This window comes from Gekko japonicus, unplaced genomic scaffold, assembly GCF_001447785.1.
Source record: "Gekko japonicus isolate JY-2015 unplaced genomic scaffold, Gekko_japonicus_V1.1 scaffold966, whole genome shotgun sequence".
Taxonomy (NCBI): Eukaryota; Metazoa; Chordata; class Lepidosauria; order Squamata; family Gekkonidae; genus Gekko; species Gekko japonicus.
In genome coordinates this window covers 634,978-652,368 of record NW_015169202.1, presented here as the reverse complement: position 1 = coordinate 652,368, position 17,391 = coordinate 634,978, and the positions used below count along the sequence as shown (strand labels likewise).

The 17,391-nt window shown below is 45.1% G+C and overlaps 1 protein-coding gene across 1 annotated transcript in view; it reads right to left on the bottom strand.

Moving 5' to 3' along the window:
• The window catches only part of RHOBTB1 (Rho-related BTB domain containing 1), a 48,373-nt gene that overhangs the window by 3,916 nt on the left and 27,066 nt on the right, over nt 1-17,391 (bottom strand). Inside the window, exons 6-8 of the mRNA XM_015416345.1 lie at nt 8,368-8,518; nt 7,474-7,562; nt 4,200-4,305 (exon numbers count right to left, since the gene is read on the bottom strand). Of these exons, the coding sequence (XP_015271831.1) occupies nt 4,200-4,305; nt 7,474-7,562; nt 8,368-8,518 (346 nt within the window). The remainder of the gene's footprint in view (nt 1-4,199; nt 4,306-7,473; nt 7,563-8,367; nt 8,519-17,391) is intronic.

Below are 17,391 nucleotides of genomic sequence, written 5' to 3'. Positions count from 1 at the left end.
AAGGAAAGGAAAGGAAAGGAAAGGAAAGGAAAGGAAAGGAAAGGAAAGGAAAGGAAAGGAAAGGAAAGGAAAGGAAAGGAAAGGAAAGGAGAAGGAAGGAAAGGAAAGGAAAGGAAAGGAAAGGAAAGGAAAGGAAAGGAAAGGAAAGAAGGAAGGAAGGAAGGAAGGAATCATAGAGTTGGAAGGGACCTCCAGGGTCATCTAGTCCAACCCCCTGCACAATGCAGGGAATCCAGATTTTACCAGACAAATATAATGGATTACTGGGTTTAACATCCCTAGGCCGCTTTGATACTTATTTATTTTTATTTAGGTAACTTGTTGCCCTGCTTTTCTCTCCAGCAGGGACTCAGATTGGCTTCCAAAAACACACAACTTAAATAAACAATTATCCAAGCAAATATACAAACAGCGAAACGAAACAAGACGCACAAAACCACATCCTCGGCATGTTTCTAAATCTGGCAGTTAGATCCTTCAAGGGCCACAAACTGCAAGCCACAAATTAAGAGCCAAGGCCTGAGAGCCCTTGGGACTATGCCACTGGCCGTGCCCAGGTTTTCAATGCCTGCAAGCAGGAAGGACAGAAATGTGCAACTGGCAAGATACTCTTCCCCCCCCCCCCCCCCCCCACCCCAATTAACGTTTTTCATCACTCAGTAGAAACTCTATCTTGTTTTCTGGAGGCAGCCTCACTTTATGGCCATCTTCCAAAGACTCTGATGCTGTATCCACTGGATGTGCCGGAGACAGGCACACCTTGGACAGGGGAAGGATGTGGGCTCTTTTTGTAGCAGGAACTCCTTTGCATATTAGGCCACACACCCCTAATGTAGCCAATCCTCCAAGAGCTTACAGAGCTCTTCTTACAGGGGTGTGTCACTTAATATGCAAATAAGTACCTGCTACAAAAAGAGCCCTGGCCTGGGAATTACTCTGTGGGCTCACTGCTCACGGTTCCTTAGTTTTGCCAATGTCTGAGCAGGTCTGAGATGTTGTAAGAAAAGTTGTCAGTAAACAAATTAAAAAAAGAGAAGACTTAAAATGAACGTAAATCAAATCAATACAGCCCCGACTTTCAGACCACAGTTTAGCTGTGAGCATACTGAGAAGATTCTCAGAGTTCACATGTGTTTATCCGTTCTTAAATCCACGCACCATTTCTGACTCATTTCCTGCCGTCTATTCTGAATTCAAAAGTTGATCAACTTAGCTAGTCGCACTATTAATTTAGCCAGGATTATGTGATAAGGGACAAAATGAAAACAATACTATTCAGTGCTACAACACGCATAAGTCAGAGAACGCTGCCAAAAATGTGTGGAGACAGCAAGTTTGCCACACAGGATGAAGATTGTAAAAGCAAACCAAAACAGAGCTCTGGGCCCAGCTTCCTGAAGTCATTGATATCATGGTGCTCTGTGCCCATTTATCTGCCCTTCTGCCTGCATAATAAACACCAGACATAATTTTTTAAATCCCATTGATGTAGCAGGCGACAAGGCAGCTCATACTCTACCCTGCTTGCTTCCTCTCTTGGTCTTTGTTGTCTGTCTGTCTCTCTCTCTCTCTCTCCTATCTGATGTGGCAAGCATAACCCTAGTTCTGCCACAGAATGAAGGAAGAGGAGGGAGAAGCTACAATCGACCTGTCTTCAACTACTTTGGGGGTCTGCCCAGATGGTAATTTTGTTCAGTTCTCAGTTCCTATCACATCCTGTTCCTCCAATCCTTGGCAAATTATTTTAAAAGGAGGTTGAAACTACCCCTCCCATCATACATATTTATTTATTTCAATACCCCACCTTCCTTATACTGTGGCTTCCTTCTTTCCCCTTTCCTCCATTCTAATTCATAACAGCCCTGTAATGAGGGTTATGCACATAATTCTATTTGAAATTACAAAAAACCCTCTTATTAACTATTCTTTAAAGATGCACTACAAGTACAAATTGAATTAAAACATATGAAGCTAAACCATAATGCATGAGGTTAACCACATAGTAACATCCATGGCAATGGATGTCCCAGGTAAATCTCCGTTTCGACCCTTCATCAGGCCATAATCATAGGGTAAAGCTGATCTAATAATAATATCACCAATACTCTTTGATTTCTTCCACCCAATTACTGGCAATTCCTCACAACCAGGTAAGTCCTTAAGAATATGCCAATGTCTATAGATACTTCTTTTGATTTTATGTCCCAATCGTGAGAAGTCAAAAGCACATGCTATTCTGGTGGTAGGTTGCTTTGACTGGGCCTTCAAAAATTCAGATCTGTCACTGTTATTCACTTCCTCCAATGTCTTGAAAACATCAGACATAAAATCAAAATGTACAACAGGGAGTGCTTTATCATCGGGAATATATAGATGTGCCAATTGTGCAGCCTGTGAACTATTGACAGAGGGTCCAGTTTTTGAATGTAAAGAAGAAGAGATTGGATTTATACCCCACCCTTCACTACCCAAAGGTGTCTCAGAGTGGCTTACAAACTCCTTTCCCTTCCCTTCCCCACAACAGACACCCTGTGAGGTAGGCGGGGCTGAGAGAGCTCTTGACAGAAACTGCTCTTTTTCAAGAACAGCTCTTATCAGAACTACGGCTTGCCCAAGGTCATCCAGCCAGGTGCAGGTGGAGGAGTGGGGAATCAAACCCGGTTCTCCCAGATTAGAGTCCACACACTTAACCATGACACCAAACTGGGTCTCACTGGTTTCACTGGAAACAGTGTTGGTGAGATGCTTGTGCCTGCCAATGGCTGTATGTTTTTTGTTTTTTTTAAGATCAACATTAAGTGGCAACCACAATTATTCAATAATTGTAATTCCACTTTCACTGTATATTTGGCAATCTGTTCCTGCCCAAAACCTTACATTGGTTCAACTATTAGACGGTTAAAGGCCACGATGTTGGAACAGAAAAATCATATTAAAAATGCATTGACAGAGGCTCCTATGGTTTCCCACTATCTGGAAAAAGGCCATTCACCAGATGACATTAGGTTCACTGTTTTATACAGAGTTCAGGGCTAACCAATCAAATAGAATGGACATTCATAAAATCTTACTTCAGAAAGAGTTATATTTTTCATATTCAAGTTCCAAACAATGTATCCTAAGGGCTTAAACATGTCCATGGCTTATTCTGTATTTTTGTAATTCTTGCATGTACCTTTAAGATCTAAACACCTGTAAGCAATTATGAGAATCGGAATGGCTTCTTCAGGAGAACGTTGTCCCCTAATACCCAGGGCTTTTGACTTTGTGGAGCCGGCTGGAATACTGAATAGGCCTTCGTGTCAACGGAAATAGTAGAGCTGCTTAGGTATGTATCGATGTGTTTGTGGGAACCTCCCAAGCCTCCTATGAAGTTAGATGTGTAATAATTCTCAAACAAAATATTTTTTTTTAGCTTGGTGTAACACTTGAGTGGTGGAGTCCAACTGGGAACAGAGAATAAGGGCCTGTGCATGTCCTGCACTAGTCCCCGCAACTCTTTCCTGGGTGAGTGAAGATCTGATGTCAGGGGGTCCAGCTTAATAACATGTTCAGTGCCTCTGTGCTCCTGGGTGAGAGTAATTCTGACTCTGATAATTGCATTCAATATAAATGCTCAGTTTCTGTCATTTTTGTTAAAGCTTTACCGTATGATTTCGACCTGCAGTATAGAATGCTCAGATTTTGTGATTTTTGTTGCAGCTTTACCATACCATTACGGCCTGACGAAGGTTCGCAATGGAGATTTACCTGGGACATCCGCTGCCATGGTTAATGCTACGTGGTTAACCTCATGCATTATGGTTTAGCTTCATATGTTTAAATCCAATTTGTACTTGTACTGCATCTTTAAAGAATAGTTAATAAGAGGTTTTTTTGTAATTTCAAATAGGATTTTGTGTAAATTCCTTAAAAATTGCAGTGTTTTTCAGATATACACCCACTATGAGGAGGGTTAGACTGAGAGTGTGTGACTGGTCCGAGGTCACCCAACAAGGTTTGAAGGTTGAGTGGGGATCTGAACCCAGGTCTCCTGGATCCTAGTCCAACACAAAGCATTACAAGATACTGGCTCGCAAGTTTATGTGCAAGTTTACTTAATTTAGCAACCTTTAAAAAAAAATGTGTATGAAAAAAATAAAGAGAAAAATACAAAGTTTGGAAGGACGGGTGAAGGAAAGCTTGCCAAAGGGTCTTACCAGGAGATTTCGTTTTGATTTCCTTGCGGAACTTGGAACAAACACTGTTGTAGTTGGTGCAGATATAGTGCAAGCACCAAGCTGCCAGCTGGTGAGCGTTGTGGAACTGGAAAAGAAGGGAGCGGAATCAGTGTTCTGTGGAGCCAACAGTTGCCCTGCAGAACGATTCTCCGGAGTTTAATGCAGAAGAGGATTATCCAGGGACTGAGCCATATGAGCGCCACATGAAAAAGTATGAGTCTAGTAGCACCTTAAAGACCAAAAAACGACGACTGAGGGGGTGACGTGATCGAGGTTTACAAGATTATGCATGGGATAGAGCAGGTAGAGAAGGAAGTACTTTTCTCCCTTTCTCACAATACAAGAACTTGTGGGCACTCGATGAAATTGCTGAGCGATTGGGTTAGAACGGATAAAAGGAAGTACTGCTTCACCCAAAGAGTGATTAACACGTGGAATTCACTGCCACAGGAGGTGGCGGCAGCCACAAGAATGGACGGCTTCAAGAGGGAACTGGATAAACATATGGAGCAGAGGTTCATCAGTGGCTATTAGCCACAAGGTATAGATAGGAACTCTCGGTCTGGGGCAAGGGAGGCTCTGTATTCTTTGTGCTTGGGGGGGGCAACAGTGGGAGGGCTTCTAGTGTCCTGGCCCCACTGCTGGACCTCCTAATGGCACCTGATACTTTTGGCCACTGTGTGACAGAGTGTCGGACTGGACGGGCCATTGGCCTGGTCCAACATTGGCTGCTCTTATGCTCTCGTATGTTCTTAACAAGATTTCCAGGGAACAAGTTTTCCAGAGTCAAAGCTCCCCTACCGCCTCCTGACTGGGATATAAGGGCTCAGGGATCTCCATTCCTACTTGTATCCGATGAAGGGAGCTTTAACTCTTGAAAACTTACACCCCAAAAATCTGGTTGGTCTTTTAAGGGGACTACTGGACTCAAAACTTGCTCTTCTACTGCAGACCAACACGGCCACCCACTAGAAACGACAAAAAAGCTTGGCAACACCAGAAATAAAAAAAAAAACATTTGTTCAGTGCAAGGGGAAAATTTGGGGGGGGGGGGGTGTTAGGGAGCTGCAGTGATTCAGTGAGGAAGATCTTTTGGATCTACTGCTCTGAGTTGCCGTTATAGACTGATTCTCACCCCAGAATTCAGTGGCCGGATAATGGCTGAATAGGTTTGGTTACTACAACAAAGAGCTTGAATAGGAGACAAGTGGAAGGCCTGCTCTGAGGCCTGGCCTATGCATCAGGGGTAGAGATGTGAAGGCCCGGGAAAAAACTGGAAAAATTCAGGGGGAAAACGTTTCCCCCCCATTTTTTTCCTGAAGCCTTTCTCCCCCCCCAAAAAAAAAATTGGAAAAATTGAAAAAAGAAAAAAAATTGATTATAGAACACTTTATTTTAACATGAATAAAATATTTTAACACAAGGTGTTCAAATATTTTCCAAATCATTTCTAAAAGATACATATGGTATCAGATTGAAAAAAGGTTTCAGTTTTGTTTTTGCATGTGGGTGGGTATTCTGTTTGTAATAACTGTTTGGATACACTATATTTTTAATATGCTAGTTGTGATAATTTCATGCCAAGTAAAAATGTCCATAGTCATATTTTATGTTCCTAAAGTAACAGAATGACTTTCAATCTAGAAAAGACAAAAGAAATGCTAATGTAGCATTTTTTTCAAATTTTCCCAAAAATTCCTGTTTTTTTCCGAAAAAACCCGGAAAAAACCCAGGTTTTTTCCCGAGCTTCAAAATTTCCGGAAATTTCACATCTTTATTTAATCAGGGGACAAACTTGAGGCATCCAACTATGTGCATCCCATAGCACCACAGTGGTAATGAGATGCACACATGGTGCTGTGATGGAGATGAGAATTTGAAGAGGAGCGCTGGCACGCGGGGGGTGGCGGCGGTGCCTAACTGTCTGCTTGCCTGTCACTTTTTCTATGCATCCCTCCCCCCCAATTGTATATAGCTCATTTGTATATAGCTCATATTTTCCCCACAACCAGGCTCTAAAAGTTAAGACTGGCTGGTGGGAAAATGAGCTCCATTTGTACAGATTTGTCAGGGAGAACTTGCAGACCTGGAAAGAGACAAGCACCCCCTTGTCTTGTTTGCGGACTGTCCACTACAGATGATGTCCTATTTCACAGAAGCGGGGTGTGTGTGTGTGTGTGCAGGCTGCAGGAATGAGAACTTCCACCCTGAGCTGTCTAAAAGGAAGGGCAGGACAATAAAGCATTCATGGCATCTCTTTAAGATGATTCTCAGCAACCATGATGATCACAGCGGCAAAATTCCAAAATAAAGAAAACGATTACAACAGGGGCTTTTGTTCAGGGAGAACAGCAACTTTCCAAGCATTTCATAGTAGGCCACGCCCACTACAGCCAAAACCTCTGCATGTGCGTGGCTACAGAGGGAAGGCCTGGAGAGCGACTCCAAGGCAGGTGAGCCAAGGGGGCCCTTCAAGGATTGGGGAGGCATTTAAATGCCTCCCCGTGCCTTCCCCGGCCTGTTTAAACTGCCTTCCCTTCCCTTCAAGGGGGCGCGGGGCGCCCGGGCAAGCCAAGGGAAGGCATGGGGTGTGGCCTAATATGCTAATGAGCCACACTGCCAGGGTGTGGTCTAATATGCTAATGAGTTTCTGCTGTTGGGTGTGGCCTATTATGCTAATGAGTTCCAGCTGGGGTTTTTCTACAAAAAAAGCCCTGGTAACAGGGGTCTCCAACATGGTGCCCCCGCTGACACCCTTTCTGGCACCCAGCAGGTGTTTTTAGAAGGGGGGCAGAGAGAGCCCCACCTACCCCACAGGGTGCCTGCTGTGGGGAGAGGAAGGGAAGGCGATTCTAAGCCGCTCCAAGACTCCTCTGGGTAGTGAAGAGAGGGGTATAAAGCTCTTCTTCTTTTGCCCAGCAACATTTCTGACCGGCCAGTGGAGACTTTACTGGATGTGCAGATTTTTAAAAACATTCCTTCAGCAGCAGCTGCCAGCACAGTACAAGGATCTTCACGGTGTGACTGAAGGTAAGCTGGGGCAATTTTGTGGCTGCCACTGCCTCTTACAGCAGCCATTTTGTGGCCACTCCCATCACCCTGTTTCAGAATTCCAAAGGTTTCTGGAGGTTCAGAAAGGTTGGGGACCCCTGCATTACACAATCATCATCCAAAAACAGAGTGTTTACATTTTAAAAAACCCCACAATATCGCTGGTAAGAATATACCCCGTCCATAACGTACTGGTACTAACCTGGGCTATTTCCAAATAGTACAGTACGTCTCCATCTATGCTAACACCGCTCACTGAAGTTTTAGTCAGCTCCTGCACTGCGTGTTGCTCTGTTGTGATGGAAAAGAGAGACAAACCAGCTTACTTAGTAAAATAACTACAATACAAAATAAAGGTGCCATTGGACTCTAAATTTGTTCTACAATTTCAAAAAGGTCTCTGCTTTAACTGTGCCCTCATCCACCATAATATTGCCAGTGGCAGTGGAGGGGACCCCCCCCCCCGAAACAGCCCCCCCTCCAATTTGGGCTCATGGGGATTTATTTTATGGAGCCCTGAGATAAAATGAAGACATCTTGTATGCGGGCCCACTTCCATTCAAAACAACCGCAGACGGGAGGAAGGGGGCGATTCCTGGAATTAGCTATCTCCGTATTACTGGCAAAATAATTAACCAAGTCAAAACAGGGTAATAAAACCAACTTGGCCCACTCTTTTATGGGATGCTCGCTTGAACTGGCTTGATTTAAAATGGTTTAAGATCAGCCATTATGACTCTCAAAAGAGGAATCTGCCATGGAAGCTCTAACGGTCATGCTCTTTCAATTAAGGGTAATCGGTTGCCTAATGGGCATTATGAATTACAGACTCCTCTTTGCTTCCCGTCTCTAAAGCATGCACGAGCTTCTTCAGTGGACTAAATTAATTCAGCACAGAGGGGAGTAAAGGAAGCACTGCATGTTTTCCCCTGATGTATCATCATTTGATTTTGGGAAAGCAAAACCGTATGTCGGGGGGGTGGGGGTGGCCCAAAGATCATGCATGACACAGCAACAACAGAATGTTTCAACGACGTCAGAAGAAAAGCGCTGCCGCAAGTCTGCGGCGACGCCAGTGAAGTGCCAGAACCTTTACCTGCAAGTGCGACCAAATGTGGGAGGCAAAATCTGTTTGCCAGTGCAATTAATTCAAGCGTGTCCAACTCCTGACTGGAAGATAGCTGCTTGGTGTACAGGTAATCCAGGACAGTTTGCATGGAGGTCTTGTTTATGTTTGGAAGAAGAACCTGGAAGTTAAAGAAGAGAGAGGTGTTCTCAAAATGTCCAGAACCGGGAGAGGATCTAGTCAAGGTCAAGCCACTATCTACTACAACCCCTCTCCCACAAATATGATATTCAACACTTATCTATTTTGCATTTTGAGTGTTCTTTAGAAAAGCTATAGAACAAAGTTGGGAGTCCAGCGGCACTTTCAAGACCAACAAAGTTTTATTCAAGGCGTGAGCTTTCGTAGTCAGACAATGAAACGGAATTACAGAACACAGTTGTATATATAGGGGTGGCTTGTTAAATCAGCATGCAAAATAGTAAAGACAAGGGGCGGGACCCACAATACTCGCGGGAGGGGGGGAGGGAGCTGCACACTTATCAGGCAGAGGAGGAAGCAGCAGCAGGAGGTAAGTTCCCTCCATCCCGCCGGTTCCCCCCCATCCCGCCGGTTCCCCCCGCTTCAAAGTGAGGCCCGCGGCTTGCAGCTGCCGGGCCTCAACGGTATCTCTCCCCTCCCCAAGCCGCTGGGCCTCGCCGGTCTCTCTCTCCCCTCCCCCCCGCACTGAAGCGAGGCAGTTCGCAGAGAGTTCTCTGCGCATGCACAGGGGACGCTCTTTTACTTTTGGGGGGATTAAAATATCCCCCTGATATTTTTTTACACTTTTCAGATTTTTGTGCACACCTGGGGACTGCCCCAAGTGTGCACGAAAATCTCCCTCCCCCCCAGGTGCCCCCGATGCGCGGATTTAGGTATCCGCATGCACGGGGGCGCCTTTGCTATTAGTATATAGATGTTTATTAACAGATCAAGAGAATGACAAGCTCAGTTTCTGGTTATCATCTGTTTGGGTTCAACTTGGGGGGGGGGAACAACATAGGTGATAAATATGTCAGAACTGGAGACTGATGTGCACTAAACTGTGAGAATCCAGTCCTTAGACCCCCTCCGCCTCCTTTCTAGCATGAAGGCCATTACGGATAGTCTGGATCCAAAGAACCAAATAATTGGTTCTACACAATCAAGAGATTTTGGACATTGTGTTTAACAGCAATACATACACACCACTTCACAACCCCCCCTCTGAAGCTCAAGGGACTTTCAAAAGCACTCTATGAACTGGCACAGAGGTCCGCCATCTAGAGAAAGAAGTCAGTTATTCCACTGGGCACGCCAAAGCCCTTGGAGGCTCCTAAAGCAGCTTTTTGGATCCCCGATTGGTATATAGCAGGATTGTGGTGCTGCAAGCTGCTGACTGCTTCACTGAACGCCCAACCTAGCTTGTGTCGAGCTAAAAGCCTATATGGGAATGATTCACCCACAGCGAAGTTTTTTTAAGTCCTGTCAATCACATGGGGAAGATTTCTTGTATAACCAAAGTTCAGTGTAGTTATCTTGGCAAAACACTCAAATTTCTAGTCCAGAGGTCGCCAGCGTGGTGCCCGTGGGTGCCGCAGTCTCCACCGACATCTTTTTCGATGCTCACCAAATGCTTTCAGAAAGTGGGCATGGCCAGATGGGTCCTTTGCCCAGCAGGGCTTCTGAGAGCCAGTTTGGTGTCGTGGTTAAGTGTGCGGACTCTAATCTGAGAGAACCGGGTTTGATCCCCCACTCCTCCACTTGCACCTGGCTGGATGACCTTGGGCAAGCCACAGTTCTGCCAGAGCTGTTCTCTCAAGGACAGTTCTCGAAAGAGCTCTCTCGCCTCACCTACCTCACTGGATGTCTGTCGTGGGGAGGGGAAAGGAAAGGAGTTCATAAGCCGCTCCGAGACTCTGAGTGAAGGGCGGGGTATAAATCCAATCTCTTCTCTTCTGATTGGCCACTGGAGATTTGATTGGCTCTGCAGACTTCAAAAAACACTGCTTGGACAGCAGCTGCCAGTTGCGGCTGCCATTTTGTGGCTGGATCTGCCTCCTGTGGCACCCAGTTTGTGGCAGCTATTTCGTGACTGGGCCCACCATACTGTGACAGAATTCAAAAAGCAGCCACAGGCTCAAAAAAGTTGGAGACCCCCAATCTAGTCCACAAAATGCCTCATAGGACAAGGCTGTTATGGCTGACCATTCCTTTGTTAAGCTCATCGGCCAGAACGGTCACTGAGAGCTGACGGTCAGGTAGTTGTTTCCCAACAGGCAAAAAATCTCTGTATTTGAATGATTTACCCATCAATGCTTGAAGAAAGCCACACACATACAACAAGCTGAAGAGAGGGGGCAGGTGCATGTCAGAAGAAACGCCAGTTTGAATTTTGGAAGACACGAAGGGGTCCAATTCTATTCTATTTTTGGAAGACCAGGGGGTCCAATTCTATGGTTCCCAGAAGAAGGTGACCCCATCCTCCATGTTTCCAATGGAGGGGGGAAAGGCATTCAAAGGGATTGTGGTCCCTTGAAATGCCTTCTCCAAGCTGTGGCTTCATCCAGAAGGTGTTTTAAGGGGCTGCAATCCCTTTAAACACCCTTTAACGCCACCTATACGGCAGCCTTGAAAAATCGTGAGTATTTTCAGGATTTTTCAGGCTCGGCTGTATCGGATAGCCAAATAAATACCCCATCTGATATCCAGCTGAAAAAATACCCAAAAAATACCAGTAAGGCATTCGGTTTATCCGAGCCAGGGGAAAACCCAAAAAAATACCAGTAAGGTATTTTGGGGGTTTCCCCCCGGCTCGGATAAACCGAACGCACACCCCTAGACATGAATATGTACCTCTCATAAGAAGTTATCCTGTGAAGAAAATGGTACACAGCACAAGATACACAAAGTCAAGGACAATTCACATTGTCATTTTGGGGCTCTGCCTCTGCATTAGCTCATTCCTGTCCTTAATATAAACACTGTGTGGCTAAAAATAATTCAGAGATGCTTTCTGGACTACTGATTATCTTTCAGCACCTGGCAGTATTACCTTTCCTATGTCAATTCCCTTCAGAAATTCAGTGTCTGCTGCTGTAAACGTGTGCTTCACAGCTTCCAATTATATTGTCCCCAACTTAAGGAATGATTGTGCCTGTGGATGTAGCAACCGAATACCGTCACAGCAATAACGAAAAAGGACCAGCTTACTCTCCCAAAGGGGCCCATGCCCATGTCCCTCAATACATCCAGTATCCAAAGCTGTATTTATAAAAAATCATATATGGAGGCACCCTTAATTCCTGCAGGTAGCCTACCCAGACCAAATAACCTCAAAATGTTCACCCTGGGATTAATTTCTAATCGTGCCATCAGGAAGCAGCACAACCCAAAAGGGCCCAGCCAAAACTGATTAACTGTGACTATTTTGTGTTACCTACATAACTAAATGTAATTAAAAACATAATTCCTATTGCTCTTGTTAAGGATCTTTGAGTACTTTTTTTCCTGCACTTCTGTTCCTTTTAACAGCACAAGCAAGTTTACTGAAAGATTTGTTCCGCTTCCTACCTGGTGTTGCCAAGTCCGTTTCTCCTCGCGGCGGGGGGCTCCCAGACGGTGTCCTGAGCGCACGCGAAGTGCGCGCGCGCCGTATGCACGTCAGCCGGATGTGACGTGATGATGCCGGGCACGCTGGGGGCGGGGCCACAGCCATTTGAGGGGAAAACATAGTTCCCCCTGGGGCCCGATTTCGTGGCGGCGGAAATCGAGCCTCCAAAGTGGGGGGTTATCCACCCCCCGGGGGGAATTGGCAGCCCTATTCCTACCCACCCCGAACACTTGCCCTGTCTTATGAATCAAAGTGCCGAATACAGAGAAGGAAACGGAAGGGTAAGAGGCAAACTTCTGGAACTTCTAGTGAGAAAACTGTAGAGTTCGGTTTTCAAGGAACGGTGTTAGATGAGGGATCTGAAGATCACAGAATGTCAGAAAATGCTGGTTCTTATCTTCAAAGCTCTGAACTGTTTGCGACCAGGGTACTTGAAGGACCACACCCACCTCTACTGTTCAGCCCACCAGTTAAGATCCTGTTCTCAAACCCTGCTCTCTGCAGTCCCATCTTCAGAGGTGAGGTAGAAAGTGTCAAGGCCTTTTCGGTGGTAGCACCTCACTTTTGGAATGCCCTCCCCCTCAAGGCTCACCTGGTGCTTACCTTGCTTTCTTTTAGGTGCTAAACCAAAGCATTCCTTTTAATCCAGCCTTTAAACCAAGGCGTTTTATCTCATTTTATGTATATCAGGATGCCTGGTGTATATTTTATGTTCTTGTTATGTCCAGGCTTTTTAAAAAGCATTATATGGGCTTGTTTTAGTGGCTGGATTTAATGGTGTCAGTTTGTTTGAGTGAATATTTTAATGGCTTTGTTTTTAATGCATGGCTTTTAGTGGCTTTGTTTTACTGCTGTAAACTGCCTCGAGCAGGTCTCTGGATTGTCTGCTCTGACGAGCAGCTTTTTCTAGCCGTTCGAAAGCAAGAAATTGCAAGTAGATAAAGAGGTACCATTTCAGTGGGAAGGTAACAGCGTTCTGTGCGCCTTGGTGTTTAGTCATGCCGGCCACAGGACCACGGAAACATCTTCGGACAGTGCTGGCTCTTCGGCTTTGAAACGGAGATGAACACCGCAACCCTAGAGTCGGATTCGACTGGCTTTCGAGCAAGGGAACCTTTACCTTTTACTGTAACTCCAGTGGCGGCCAAAAATTCCACAGTAAAAAGATGGATATCCTTGGTGCATTTTTACAGTAAGATATTTGGGGGCAGGGGAGATAAGCTAGTGACGAAGAGAACTATTTTTTAAAAAAAACATCTGCAATCTTCTAAACATTTTTCTTAAGGAAATTTTGGCTGTCATTAGTGGTGGATTTAAAAATATGCCAAATTTTGCGCGTGCCTCTTTTGGAAAATTGTTTTGAGATCTACTGTTCTAGAAAGATGGGCTGGTATACGGCTGCCGCTAGGGGAGGGCAAAGACCTGCCGTTTCTGAGAGAGACTTAATATAAGATATAGTACTTTCCCCCCTAAACACTGGAGATTGTTTTTGCTGCTCACTTTTTCAGGAGCTGCAGCTCAAATGCAAGAGTTGCCGTTGCAAATAACCCGGCTCTCCCTGCAGAATTTCAAAAACAATAAATAAATTAGAAGGAGCTCATTATATTTATGTCAAATTGCCTCCGTCTCGATGTGCCGCACACTTCTTGGATCCGGCTACTTTCTCCGTTCCGTTTCCAAGGCTGTGTTCCTATCCTTTTGAACCCAGAGAGCTCAAGAGCTTTCTGTGCTACAAATATCCAAGGCTTTGCAATTAATATTTTAAGGTTGCCAAGATGAACACAGGCTATTAGGGCTTATAATTAGGAACCAGATTTTAGAAAATGAATATCTGTTCCTGTTGTAGAGTGCTGCTTACTAAAAAATCAAGGTATGTATTTTTAATGAACCACCTGCTGAGAGAGCCTCTAGGGAGGGAATTATGCTTACTGCTGTTTTAAAATGAGGAAAAAAATTTAAGTAGAACACAGTCTTCCAGAATATTAAATACAAAAATACAGAGAAGGGGAGCAACCACTGCAGTGCTGAGCGGTATAATTCTTCTTCTTGATGTGGGCGTCTCCCCTCCATAATCAAGCCAAAGGCAAAGCTGGGATGGATGAAATGCGATGAATAATCAGGAAATTATTCTGAGTTTTGGATAAAAATAAATCACGTTGAGCTGAGCTGCCCTTCCCCTCCTGAAAAATCACAAATGCTACTCGGAATAATTTGGAAGACTTTTCTACATTGTTCGCATTTTACTTTCCCGACAGATGCTTCACAACAATGTGGGAAATTGGTATTTTAATAAGCACAGTGTCTTCTTAGGCTTTCTAATGTTTGGAAGTCTCAGGTGTTAAATTATTATCATCATCATCATTTATAGCCTACCTGCTTCTTTTAGACTCAAGGTAGGTTACCAAAAAGTCAACTAAAAGACATTCGAGGGATCTTGATTATAAGAGTATGTTGGTTGGAACTGACAAAGTATATGTTCATCCGTTTCAGCTGGTATTCCCCCCCCCCAATGCCAAACTACCTGTTTGAATGATCTCTTCCGAAGCACAGAAGGGCATTTATGCTTGCCCATTTGAATGCCTTGTCACTGGTGGTGCTGTTACAAAGGTTTAATGGTATTCCATACACTAATAGATTCTGCAGATGTGGTACCAACTGAATTGACTATATTGATCATATTCTATTGGATTGCCCTGAATTTTCGGATGGGAGAAGTGAATTGATTTTTTTATTTTGCTTTAGCTGGGCTTTATCACTTTAGAAACAAAGCCTTCTTGGTTACCATCAAGCAGCCCCATCTTTCCCCGTTAATATGCCAGTTTCACCCACACCCTTTGAGCATCGGAGACAAAGGCTTAGAATGGAGCTCCAGGAAAGAAGATGAAGCGGGCTGTTAACTCCTGGCCCGATGCCAACTGCTTTCTGATGATGAGTAGCTGCAGGGTTACTCCCAAGCGGTTGGCTGCAAGTAAGACCGTGCAGCAGATGCCTATAAAAGCCAATGAAGGGAGACTGCTTGGTGTGGAAGCAACAAGTCACTACTTGGTGTACTCTGTGTCCACAGTTCCTGATTCTGCTCCTGACTCTGCTCCACTCCAGTGACCTTCGAACTGGCTTTGGCCTTAGATATTGGACCTGCTTGCTCTTGTATATGACCCTGGACTGCTAGACCTCGCTTTCTGGACCTTGCTCTGAATGAGACTCTGCTCTGATAACTAACCTTCTGGACTGAATCTCAACTCTGACTTTGGACTCTGCCTCGCCTTGCACCTAAACTCTGATAGCCACTATTGCGAAAGCTCTTGCCCTCGTTTAGGACAGTCAACCCATCTGTAGGTCAGGCACCATCAGCAGACCACGTGATAAAGAACAAAACATCCTTGGGGAATTCAGAGGGAGAGGTGATCCATAGATACTAAGGTCCCAGATTTAAACCCCAGTTTAGGGGTTTAAAAGTGAGAACCAGCAACTTGAACTTGACTTGGAAACTAACAGGCGACCTGTGCAGCTGCTTAAGTACAGGTTGAAAATGAGATGACTGTTATGTATTCAGATGGACTTGAATGCATGAATGTATGTAATGGAAACATCTCATTGACTTGCAATATTAAGCTTCGGCCTGGGCTAGGATCCTAATGTAACCAATAGGAACACTAGCCCAGGAAGTGTCATCCAATCAATTCACAGAGCGGGAACGCTTGTGATTGGTCGTTATGTCTTCAACCTCATTGGTTGGTAACTTGTACAGTAGGCGTGGCTACATTAGCCGGGAATGTTTAAAAGCAGGACAGCTGCAATGTTTAAGCTGTTCTGGCTGACTGATGTTGATCCGTGTTGGAGTTGTGTTGGTTCTGAAGAATAAAGCCGCATTCTTGCTGAAATCACTCTCCGACTATTTGTTAAGCTCACGACTTAACAATGACCATGACGCACTAGTCAACAGCCTAGCAGCCACATTCTGTGCAACCTGAAGTTTCCGTAACAGCCTCAAGGGCAGCCCCGCACAGAGTGAGTTGCAATAGTCCAACTTTGAGGTGACCGTTGCATGTATCATTATGGCTATTTCTGACTGAGACAGATAGGGGGACAGCTGATGAGCCTAGCAGAGATAGGAAAACGCCAACCTTGCAAGTGAAGACACTGTTCCTCCAGGGCAAGAGAGGTTGATCCTTTAAGTTGATCACAGTGGATTTTAGACACAGCTTTCATTTTTTAATAATTCTAGAGCTGCAGCACAAATCTAACCTATACTAAAAAAATATGGCTCCCTGGTGCTAGCTTACTTCCCAGGATTTGAGTCCCACAAATAAGGCCACTGGATTGCTGTCACTGAAGAGGAATCTCTTCCAGAGACAGTAGTAAGCAATGCACACACAAAATAAGTGAATGAATCTGCCCTTCCTCTGCATTCATAGCTCAGGGCCCTTTGGGTCATTCACCCACTATGCACCATGTTTTAGAGGAACTCTGAAGTGGCAAGGGAGATGTGTCTGTTTGGTCAATGTATTTAAGTAAAAGATCTATATTGCACACTCTCCAGAACTTACCCAAGGCACATTCTAAATATCTTGCAGCCTGACTTAAAGGGATATCTATAGATGTGTGTGTCTTTCATAACTGAAGAAGAAGAAGAGATTGGATTTATACCCCGCCCTTCACTCAGAGTCTCAGAGCAGCTTACAAACTCCTTTCCCTTCCCCTCTCCATAACAGACACCCTGTGAGGTAGGTGGGGCTGAGAGAGCTCTTTCAAGAGCTATGGCTTGCCCAAGGTCATCCAGCAGCTGCAAGTGGAGGAGTGGGGAATCAAACCCAGTTCTCCCAGATTAGTGTCCGCACACTTAATCACTACACTAAACTGGCTCTGATGCAAAACAGATGTATTTTTGTAGCTGGAACCAGGCCCGTATCCACGATTTTTCTGGTGGGACTGTCATTATTTGCCATAATGAAGAAGAAGAAGAGAAGAAGAGATTGGATTTGTACCCCGCCCTTCACTACCCAAAGAAGAGATTGGATTTGTACCCCGCCCTTCACTACCCAAAGGGGTCTCAGAGTGGCTTACAAACTCCTTTCCCTTCCCCTCCCCACAATAGACACCCCGTGAGGTAGGTGGGGCTGAGAGAACTCTTGACAGAAACTGCTCGTTTTCAAGAACAGCTGTGCCAGAGTTATGGCTTGTCCAAGGTCATCCAGCCAGGTGCAAGTGGAGGAGTGGGGAATCAAACCCGGTTCTCCCAGATTAGAGTCCGCGCACTTAACCACTACACCAAACTGGCAAACGCCCCTCTCCCTCCCCTCCTGCAAGATTTAAAGGGCCCTTCAGCTGATTAGCAGGGAGCACATGGCCTAACGATCAGCTGGAGGACCCTTTAAACCTTGCAGGAGGGGAGGGAGAGGGGCTCATGCCACCCGCTGCTTCTT